Genomic DNA, 11,885 nt, shown 5'->3' with positions numbered 1-11,885 from the left:
GTGACCTTTCAACCATCACGCTTCTTGGGTCTTACTTGCCGAGGGACTTTCATCACTTCAACCTAGAGGAAGGGGTGGCGTCCCCAGAGCTAGAAGTGGGTCTGGGCTGGCTTTGCTGATTCTCTGGAAAGTGAAGTTGCGAGCCCAGTGATTACTAGTCCAGTGTAATAGTGATGGGGAGGCTCAAGGCTCAGAGTAGCTGAGTGAGTCACACAGCGAATCAGTCACACGGCAAAGAAACGTCTGTTACAGACCACGCGAGTGCATGTGTTAGAAGAAAAAAATGCTATCGAACACCTGAGTACTTGTCTGACGTGTATACTGTGCTGAAGCCCTCATCGCGCTGGAATACTGTGATTGTTGTATTGTTGTGTGTGTGCAGGTTGGAGGTGCTGCCTCAGGGCAGGTAAGCTGTGGCTGGGGCCCCGGCCCGTCACCCACCTCTGGCGTGGCCACACGCGGCGCCTCATTGGCTTCACTGTCAGTGGTGCTGCTTTCAGTGTCTGAGTCTGACTCTGAGCTGCTCTCAGAGTCACTGGAGCTGCCGGATCCCCCGCTGGCTGGCGCTGCAGGTGTGGGCTGAGGCATGGCCAAGAGCGGGCTGAAAGGAAAACGACACCACTCGGTCTCAGACCAGCTGGAAAAGAGCCCAGGTCAGCATAAAGGCTGATGATTTGTGAGGGGCAGGTGAGTGGAGCTTGCCATCCCATTTCACAGGTGGGCAACGTGAGGCTCAGGAGGCCCCGTGAGTGACCGACAGGTCTGTCAAGGGGCTCTGATCTTAGCTATATGCACAGTATTGTCCTCTCAGCAAGAAGTGAGACTGGGACCGTGGCCTCTCAGGTCCCTCAGAGGGCAGTGCTGTGTAAAGATATTCACGGCCAGGTGTCCAGCACCCGGCCCCAAGGTGAGCAGAGCTGACCATGTGAATTAGGGGATGATAGGATGCACTTCTCGGCCTCCTCCAGCAGAATTTCTGTAAACCCTTCTTAAAACTCTTACCAGGAGGTATGATCATAAAGGACCAACCATCTCTAATGACTGACCAAGCAAAGCACTGGGAAACTGACACCACTTGCCACTGTCTCTATTGATAATCCATACTCTTCCTTACTAATCGTTTGCCCTCTGTGCCCCGTAACAAATCAACCTCAGCTGCCTCTTGGCACTCTGGGGTATGTCATAGCCTTTCTGTCCTTTTGCTCATCATCTCTTTGGACTAGTTTTGCTCTGCTTTCACTCCAAAATGGGGCTCTAAATTCGAGGGAGGGGTCGGGGTCTTGTCCGCCTCTGTCTCATCAGCCCAGGCCCCTCTTTGGAGAGAAGTTTAATCACGGACAGGGATGGGCTGGGGGCCAGAGCGTATTCGCTGCTGTGCTGGGCTGGTCCTCCTATCTGCCTGGCTGGCCATCCAAACCTCACTGCCTCTCAGACTCCCAGCTCCTTGCCCAGCTCTCCCTGGAAAACCCAGTCCTGGCCCTGGAGGGCACCTGGTCCTGTGGCTCCACCTTCAAACTGGACAGAGAGGGACTCTAAGGCCCCCCTCTGCCTGAGACCATTATTCCTCGCCTGCCCCAACCCCGCACCCTCACTGGAGCCTAGTTTTCAACATTACAGCTCTTGCCCGCTGAGCTGGAGCCATGCTCGACTGCTGCCTGGGAAGGCATAGGATCTCTTTCAAACCAGCATGGGTGTCTCATCCGTCACCATCCAATGCGTAGAGCCTTTGCATTATGTGTGCCTCGTGTCCCTGAAGATGGCCCCTTTAATTTCCCAGGTAGCTCTTTTCTTTCATATAGCCGAAGCTCATTTTAAAATGCTATCTGCTAAGTAAATGCTATCTGCAAGTACATTCGTCTGCCAAATACACCAAGAGATTAGGGGAAGCAGAAGAAATAGGGGACTCTATCCCCTGGGAAAGTGTGTGTGTGTGTGTGTGTGTGTGTGTGTGTGTGTGAGAGAGAGAGAGAGAGAGAGAGAGAGAGAGAGAGAGGAGCCAGGGATCTACATACAGCTCAGTGTGCCTCTTTCCCTGCATTCCTTTTTAGTATTTATGCATAAAGTACCCTTGCATATTTATGCAAAGTACCCTCTAAATCTAATCAATTGTTTTTGTCTTTGGTTACTAAATAAAGACTGAGGGAACAGCTTTAAGTGCAACTAATCCAGAGGCTATGCTTGCTTGGCCTCAATTCCCCCCCAAGCAAAGTTTCAGATACAGCACAGAGCAGCAGCAATACTCAGACCATTGCCTGGTGGACTGAGAGTTAAGATCTAACTTGTACTCCCATGTTTACGATTTTCAGGCGAAAAGGCTGTTTCCTGCTTTTCTTTCCTATCTATACATTAACTTCTGGTTTGTGTGTGTATGTGTTTGTATACAGGTGTTCCTTATCCAAAGCCTTTGGAAGGGAGATGAATTTTTATATTCACATTTTTTTAAATTAAAAAAGTAATATGGTAGCTATACCATATCTATAATACCCCCTAGTGGGATCTGGGAAGCGCCCTTTAATAAAACTCATTACTATTACTGCAGTTAACAGTCACAATGAGAAAAATAAAGACTTGAAATTAATACGTGTGCATCAGTTTAGGTCAGGTTTTGTCATCAAATGAGTCTGTCTGAAAATAACAGTTCTCAAAACTTTTTGAATTTCAGAATTGTGATTAAGAGATTGTAGATGTGGACAGAAACCACATATGAAAAATTGACTGTAAATATATGTATAGACGCAGATACAAAATAAAGATGATTTGAAACCTAAGAGTAACCTTGACTGAGATCCAGTGAAATGAGAACTGAAGTTATTTTCCCTAAATCTTCCTACAGCTAAACCTATTGCTGTGTTCTCGGGAAGGATCTCACAGCCAGGCAACGTTGACAATGACCACTTAGGGGAAACAAGTATAGAAAGAACAGGGAGAGGTACATCAACTTTTCATGCTCACACTGATGGACAGAAATACTTGGGGATGAGTGGGACGGTGGACTTGAATTCAAAGAGGACACCATGAGAACTCAGATGGGGGGTGAAGGACTTCAACATCTTTATGAGAAAGAATTGCTTTCTCAGAGCAGTTGCACAGTTGGAAACAGAGAAGAGCCAGCATTGGTGGGAGGGAAACCCGTTAGCTGTTCAGCTAGTTAAATTCCCACTTCTGCTACATTTATTTTCATATGTCGCTAGTTTATTTTTCAAATGTATATTAAAGTGGCTATGAGGGATGCTAGCCCACGCAATACTTGATTCCGCCTAGGAGATGAAGGACGAATGTGCAATTTCCACATTCTTCATTCCCCAGCTGCATCAGAATTATTTCCCATGCACCATTTACTTTCATATTTTAATAAATTGCTTTTAAAAAGAATGCTAGTGGTTACAACAAAGATAATAGGTGATACTAAAAATCATTAACATTTAATATATTAAACCACCTACTCCATAGTCTGTAAATATTAAAAGTGTACTCTGTGCCTTCACCCCGCATGTAATAAAACTTCTCAAAGGACCTACGTTTGTGAACAACTTCAAAGTGAACTGCTCAACCTTTTCAAAGATCAGATTTTGCCACTGTGTTCATCGGGGTGAGCAGTCTCTACTGAGTGGAGTGAAGCCTCATTTTAATCCTAATCCCATTTAGTAGGTCTTCATGGTCACGGGCCAGACTGAGGGCAAAGAAGCTGCCTTAGCAAGTCAATGACCCTAGTGGGGAAATCCAGGGCTAGAGAAGGGGATCAAAGAGCAGGCCAGTGGGTGAGAAGTTTGGGAGGTCTTTAAGATGCCTTCTGCAGACAGCACTGGCCCTAGTGTGGAAGCTTGAGAGTACTACGGGGAAAAGATGGGGTTTTTTTGCATGTTTTTTATGGTAAAATTTAAGTTCTTAAATGTTCCATTGCCATATACATAAACCAAAATTAAAATTAATTGCTTAATTATATTTACATAATATGCACAAAAGTATTCTTATGATGGTTTTGACTGTCAAACTTTTCTGTATTTAATTCCAAATATTCCCATTTTTGAAAGATGTTTTCTACCTGTGAAATAATTATGTGATTCCACACAGTTTGTGGAGTTCCCTCCCCATATAAATTCTGCAGTTGTCTTCTTGGCTTGGTTAAGGTTGCATAAACGCCAGTGCTTTTAGCTGGGACAGAGATTGGATTCTTGTTGGAAGTATAGGTCAGTTCCACGGAATCCTATTTCTGTCTGTGATTCTATTACTTCAAGAATGGGAGTAATCACGTAAAAGATGGGTTTTAAGAGGTAGTTCAGGCACCTTAATCTCTAGACATGACAGTCTCTCTATGCTTATACTGACCAGGCCTCTTGTGCAGTCAAGGGCTCAATATGTATGTGACACCATTAGATAGACAGTCCAGAAGCCATATGAAAGAACTGGGACTACTTTGCCTAGAGGAGACTCTGGGGCAGGGAGGAGGGCGGTTCATGTGATGACAGTCCTCAAAAACCGGAAGGTTTGTCCTATGGGAAAGGGAGTGGGCTAGTTCTGAGAGTCTTCCAAGGTAAAATTAGGACCAATGAATTAGAGATCTAGCCAGGAAAGATCTCACTTCAACATCAGAAAAGACTTAAAAATCTACAGCTGGCCACACAAAGAAGCCACTGCTTTGTAGGCCAGGGAGCTTGATACCCTTAGGTGACCAGATAGCCGGCAATAAAGGTTCCTATTATTGATCCACAGAGGGGTTGGATGATCTTTAAGGTGTTTTCCAGCTCAAAGATTATGATCCTCATGAAATGAAAGTGCATAGGGGATTTTAAGGGAGATGGTTTGGACCTTAGAGAAAATGTGTGAGGAGACCTTTGCCCAATCCAATCTGCTGCTTAAGGCAGGTCTGAAATGACCTACTCTTGGCAGCACAGTCACAGAGCTCTTGTATGAACCTCAGAGGATTACAGCTGCCTTTCTGTACGGCTACTTCATAAATCAGAGTTTTCACTAATTCAGATTAACGGTCTCCGGAAAACCAAACATCTGCATCAGTGCTATCTGACTCGAATCCTAATTTAACTGTAAATTCCTCTCTCAGGAGATAAACAGGGATGATGAATTGGCCATTCTGCCCAATCAAGCTGTGTGGGCATCAGAAAGGAAAGGTTCCAGAAGAGGTAATGACTTTGTAGTGGGAAACATATATGGGAAGGATTTGACAAGCAAGCCCACAGGGTATTGATCTTGGCAGCATATTTCACAAGGCCCAGACCTTGCCAGAGACATAGTATGAGATGCTTGATGGGGGAGTCTATCAAGGATGTTGTTAAACCCTCGTCTTTAGTTGAGACTTGTACGAATTTCATCAACATGACCCTTTTCCGGTTTTATAGAGATCAAATGTCTGTCTACCAGATAATTTGAAATGCTTCTATACTTGATTCCATCATCAAGTTGTAAAGGGATGGCCCTGGGGCAAAGGAATCAACATTTATAGCTGATCTTTCCTCTCTTCCTCCTTTTCCTCTCTGAACTCTGGGTTCCAAAACTGGAACAATCTATGTGCTTCACCATACTAGGCCCCTAGAGGCAGACACTCTGAGCCCTGAGCCTATTCCAGCCTGGGGATGGGAGGAATCCATTTTTGTCTGAGTCAGTAGTTTTGAAATCTACCCCAACCCTCCCCCAGGAAATCCATTTAGCCCAACTGTCCAATAGAAAGTGTAGGCAGAAGCATAATACATAAGACAGGTAAAAACACAGTTGCTCTGGTGGAAACAAGGGATTGGGCAGAATGTAGGGGAGGAAGTCCCCAGCAACTTTTCCTCCGCCCTGGGATGGCCCCTGAGCACAGTTTGAAAATAAAAGACTGCATATCCCAATATTATCACAAGCAACTCAGAATCAAGTATGTTCTGTGTTAATGCACTGGTGCCACTGACAAGCAGATAGCGAATAGCCATCCACTTGTAATTCGGGCTACACCCTGGCATGGCTCCGAGGAGATAATCTTTGTCTAATGTGTGTGTACACTGGAATTTTGTCCTTTTGTCTGATTCTGGTGTTTGAAATGGAGTCTGCTCAATTTATTTGCAAAGCATAAGAAGGAGATGCACACCTATTCACTCACATTCATTTTCATGGGCAAGTTACCATATATGAGATAGTTTAATGGGCAAGTTACCATATATGACATAGTTTAAAGCCCTGACTGACTGAAGAGATATGTGGTTGGTGAAATAATGACTCCCCCAACGATGTCCAAATAGTAATCCCTGGAACCTGTGAATATGGTACCTCATGTGGATAAACGGGTTTTGCAGGTATGAATAAATTCAGGATCTTGAGATGGGGAGATGGTTCTGGATCATCTAGGTGGGCCCTGTGTCATCCCAGGGTCTCTGCGAGCCAGAGCTTGGTGTCAGGAAGGCTCTAGTAGATTACTGCCACAGCAATGGGCAATCAAAGAGGTTATATCTTCCCAAGAAGCTGCAAGTTGACCATTTGGGACTTTCATGAAAACTTGAAATGAACGGCTCCTCACATCTTTGGGTCACCAGCAGTTAGTTCTATTTATCCTAACTTACGTGGCATCTTACTTCTTTTCTGAGGCCATAATGTTGAGTGATTTTGGCAATGGCTTTTCAGAGTTACATTTGACTCACAGTCCATCACAGCTTGGCTACCCTTTTGGTGGACTGACCAGACCCAGGCCCTTGTCATCTTTTCCTGCCTGTGCCCATTCTCCCATTTTCAGTCTATTTCACATAGCTAAACAGCTACATTTCCCCTACTGATTTTAAAGAGGTAGTTTTAGTACAGTGAGAGGAGCATGCTTGGATACTTTATTTTTGTGTGACCTTAGGCTAAGCACTTAATGGAAGGTTTTCAGTTTCCTCATCTGTAAAATGGGGTAATACATCACATAGGCTTTAAGAGGACTGATTTAAGAAATTGAGGCGAGAGAACTCTGTTAACCAGTACTTCTCAACTTTAACGTGCTTACGAATCACCTGGAGATCTTTGGAACATACAGATTCTAATTAGGTAGGCCTGGAATGGGTCCTGAGTTCTGCATTCCCAGGCGCTACAGATGCTCCTGGTCAGTGAACCACACTGAGAGGACCAAGGCTACAGAGGCTATTCAGATACAAACTGCTGGGGAAAAAAATAAGTTGGTGAACTGGAAACTAATGCCTAAAACACAGTTTTGAGATCAACTGTGGATTTTATTTTTCCATAATTATTCTGTATTCCTTTAGCAACAAAGAAAGTTGACTGCCTTATGTCATTTTGAATCTAACCTGGTCAAGTTGAAGCTTTCTTTGGGCAATTATTCCTGAAGAGGTTTTATCCGGTTCCTTCTGATAAGCACCAGCTTCAGCTTACAACTTTCCTGAGGCTACCTGCCTGCAGTGGTAGTTGACTAAATGCATAATTCTTTCCTCCAAATGTGCCCCATGGATCACCATGAGGGTCTAAGGCAGCCTGCCACTATCACCGCCAAGGGACAGGGTAGTATTAGACTGCATCCATGGTCATGGCTGGGACCCTGAGCATGATTCATAATGGCTAACTAGAGATGGAGCACGCGAGGTGCGCCAGGAACCAGGTTCAGCACCTTCCCTGAATCTTCTCTTTTAATCCTCACAATAGTCCCGTAAGTCAGACACTCTTAATACTCCCATTTTACAGCTGAGAATACCGAGACTTAGCACCAAACAATATCAAGTTGAAAAATAGTTTTAAGGATACTATGGGGCAAAGTTCAACATGCAGTTTCAAAGGAATGGAAAAAACCAAGGCATCTGGATCCCGCCTCACTGCAGTATGAAGTGAGGTGGCGCTACGGAGGGTGCCAGCGTGTTGCCAGCAAGCCTGGTCAATGGTGGCTAGTGGGCCACTTATGTCTTGAGAACATCACAGTTTGCATTAGGGAGAATAAACCGGTATTCAAATTTTTTCTGGAAATAATTAAAAGCCACAGTGACTTTTCTGCTATTGGTCAGAACTGTTTCAACAAGCAGGTAAACAGGTGAGAAAAACTGTATACAGCCAAGTATTTTTGTCCGTTTTGCCTTTAAAATTTACTTTTTAAAATGGGGGCAAGGGAGAGAATGAAGGTAAGCAAGTGGACAGAACTCCGACTCCCGTGACCCCGTCTCTAGCAAAGCAGAGAATGAATGGTTGGCAGCTCACATTCATAAGGAACCCAGAGAGGGCCGGATGTCAGGAATCCATAACAAGGTCAAAGCGTTCCCGTAAAGAATTCCATCAGTCACAAATCCTAGGGGAAGCAGTGGATGACTTTGACTGGGTGATTTAAACCCAGAGGCTGCTCCCCTGCAGGAATCTTGCCATTGTGTCTATAGGACTGGTCTGGAGATGGGGCCCAACTCCCCGTCAGGAGAGCCCCAGCCATGGGCAGCCTGAGTTCCCTAGGAGAGTACAAAACAGGCTGCTGATAGGCTCAGAGCCGTCAGCACAAGCCTCTGCCTTTTCCCTTACTTGAGGAATTCTTTCTGTCACCCATCATGCTCAGAGCTGCCTCTCGACTGGAAAAGTGGGCATCCCTCTTCCAATCTCTCCCTAGACTACATTTCTTCTTTGCTGTCTCCCAACGCCAGTCTCCTTATCAGTAATGTCTGCTCCCCTTCATGTCTGATTTGTTACCTGATGTATCAGAGACACTTGATTTGGAGGGTGAGCTTTTAAGGCCAGAGGCTTTATCAACCACACACACACGCTGTACAATGTTTGGTACGCTTAAGACACCCTAGAGTAAAGCCATATAGAGGTCTTCTCTGTAAGATCTCTAGGAGAATTGTCCCTGGGTGCACTCACTGCCTATGGTTTCAATAGGAGATCGTCATCATTGGAGCAACACGACCAAATACTTTTTAAGTGCAGAGCACTTGATAATGTTCCAGTATTTTCACTCCCATGACCTCACGTGATTGCTACAAGAACACTGGGCGGGGGGCGGGGGAGAGATGGAACGGGTATCCTCCCACTTTACCCATGATGCTCCAGGACCTCTTAGCCATGAAATGCGGCTGGGCTCTGAGGCAGAGTGAGTGGTGGTGGGTTTCACCAGGCTACTGGGACACTTTCTTAAACTGCAAGTCTAGCTTGAGGAAAGGAAAAGAATCCAGGATCCACTACAAAATCCACCCTGTAATCATACCAAAAAGCAACAGGAACACAGAATTAATCCCAAATGTGTTCTTCAAGTGACCTAATGAGATGGATTGCAAGAATTCAGTGTTCAAAACACTGAAGGCAATCTGCCCCTTAGGCTAAGAAAAGCCTGTTGCATTTGACTCCTGCAAAGGACAAAACTCACGGAGGCTAGAAGAAAAGATTTCCAGTTTACAGCTGATAACGCTTTCCACACAGAGTAGAAGTTTGTAAAGATGAAATAGGGGAAATTTAAATGTCCTTTATGTTTCACGTCGTTGTGTTTCTTCACAATGTGAATGTTAAGTCAGCTTGATGTCCCCATAGTCCCTTAAGCTATCATCTTCATTCTTTTTTTCTTTTTGCAAGTAATAAACATGGTACTGAATTCAAAAGCTACAGTAAGGGATACAAAGAAAAGTACATCTTCTGCCCCTCTACTGTCACGTCACCCAATTTTCCAAAGTTTTCCACTATTATCAGTTTCTTATGGTTCCTCCAATGGTACTTCATATATTTATGAATATATATATAAAATTCCTGTATATGGGATGACAGGGCATCCAATGAATGGCATTCCAAGTCACATAGACAATTTCTAAACTAAAACCCATATAGTTTCCTTAGTGAATGTGCCCTCATAATTATGCCTGAAATATAAATAAAAGCATTAGAATACCTAAGTGAATGGCAAAAATTGCACCTTGCAAAACTGCAGTGTCTAACCCTAACACAAGGAAGAGGCAGTAACGTTAACAGAGCCACGAGGGGCAGAAGCTGCCCAGACAGCCCTTCTGGGTGAGACCAGGCTGCAGGTTCCCCATCGAGAAACAGTGGCTGACTGTCCTCCACCATGACGCTTCTTTTTTTTTTTTTTTTTCGGTACATGGGCCTCTCACCGCTGTGGCCTCTCCCGTTGCGGAGCACAGGCTCCGAACGCACAGGCTCAGTGGCCACGGCTCACGGGCCCAGCCTCTCCACGGTATGTGGGATCTTCCCGGACCGGGACACAAACCCATGTCCCCTGCATCGGCAGGCGGACTCTCAACCACTGCGCCACCAGGGAAGCCCTGTGACACTTCTTAAAAGATGTGCTCAACACAGGATGGTTTCACTTCCTCACCACTACAAACTGCTACAGGCCCAGTAATCAGGCTTTGTAACTCTTTGGCCTACTGAAACTGCTTTATTTTGTTGTGTGTGGTGTATGTTTGTGTGTGTGTGTGTGTGTGTGTGTGTGTGTGTGTGTGTGTGTCTTGCAGGTACTTTGTATAATGGAAAGTTTAATGTCAGGAGGTACGTGGTGCAAGAAGAAAAACCAAGAACAGAAGTCATCGTACATTCAGGCCTCCAGGAACTGGGGTTGCGTGCAAACCAGACCTGGGACCAACGGCAGCTGGACAGACCACTCTCGTGCTCCAGAAATGTGACTCGGCTATTCTGACGTCACCAACACACTTATTCTTTCTATTATTTTTTCTCTACCTTATAGTTTCTCTTCCCTCATAGTACCTGCTTCCTTCTGACTTTGACCTCATACAGTCCCAACCCCAACTTATTCTTTTCCACCGTTAATCCTTTCTAATTCAGTTTTTTATTATGATTTATTTTTCTTATTAGTCATCCATTTTATCCCCATCAGTGTACACACGTCAATCCCAATCTCCCAATTCATCACAGCACCACCGCCCCACCGCTTTCCCCCCTTGGTGTCCATACATTTGTGCTCTACATCTGTGTCTCTATTTCTGCCCTGCAAACCGGTTCATGTGTACCATTTTTCTAGGTTCCACATATATGCGTTAATATACGGTCTTTGTTTCTCTCTCTCTGACTTCCTTCACTCTGTATGACAGTCTCAAGATCCATCCACGTCTCTACAAATGACCCAATTTCGTGAAACTGCTTTCTTAATTGCTACCAACAGCCCCTGTCCTGCCCACTCCCTGTTGCAAATCAGATGTTCTTACTTTCCTCGGCCTCACTCCGTATTAGACTAGAAGCCTTGAGTTATTTTGTACTTGGCCCCAGTGACCATATACGGCACGAGATCTCTTGGTTTCAGAATTTACTATGACTTCCTCACGGAGAGATGCAGTTTTTTTCTACAGGATGTTCAGAGATCTTTTTCCATTACCCCTCTATTTTAGGGCCAGTCTTTATTTCCCTCTCTTCCCATGCCTTTGCTTACCCTGTTTTTTCGGTCTAGAATGACACTTTTTCCTTCTCTTCTGCTTCCTTAAATCTTTATCTTTTAAGCTCAAATTCCAATAACCTGAGGTCTTCTCCATGACTTTAATTCTCCCAGATACTATTTCCCTGTTCTGATTTCTTTTCACTAACTTCATCACAGTTTATCACTTCATTATTCTCAAATTATGACAGTGTGCTAACCTTTCGCCTGCTCACCTACATTGTAAATTCCTTGATGGCAGGGACCAGACTGTACCGTCACTTTCTGTATCGCTGGCACGATAACTTGTATATAATCTTCTTGTTATGAAAACACACTCCAAACGGCCTCACAATGAACAGAAAATCAGCACAAACAAGGTCACCTGGTAAAGATCAAAACTTAACTATGAAATGTCTATGTATTGCTGACTCTCAACAGAAGTCATACTTGGGCCAGCCTACCCAACCCCAAAACATCCTGAGTCAGGCGTTCATTTGATAATTAAGCAAATAGGTTGTCTGATGATGGATTTGTAACCTTTCAACTGGTTGGATGGCTGTTGGCCCGT

The 11,885-nt window shown here is 44.7% G+C and overlaps 1 protein-coding gene across 1 annotated transcript in view; it reads right to left on the bottom strand.

Annotated features, from left to right (window-relative positions):
- AFF2 (ALF transcription elongation factor 2) overlaps positions 1-11,885 on the bottom strand; it is a 495,793-nt gene that overhangs the window by 45,947 nt on the left and 437,961 nt on the right. The window contains exon 10 of the mRNA XM_082609762.1: positions 442-601. Within this exon, the coding sequence (XP_082465888.1) occupies positions 442-601 (160 nt within the window). The remainder of the gene's footprint in view (positions 1-441; positions 602-11,885) is intronic.

Source organism: Mesoplodon mirus (assembly GCF_964341445.2).
Source record: "Mesoplodon mirus genome assembly, chromosome: X".
Lineage (NCBI taxonomy): Eukaryota > Metazoa > Chordata > Mammalia > Artiodactyla > Ziphiidae > Mesoplodon > Mesoplodon mirus.
This window is presented reverse-complemented; position numbering and strand designations above follow the sequence as displayed.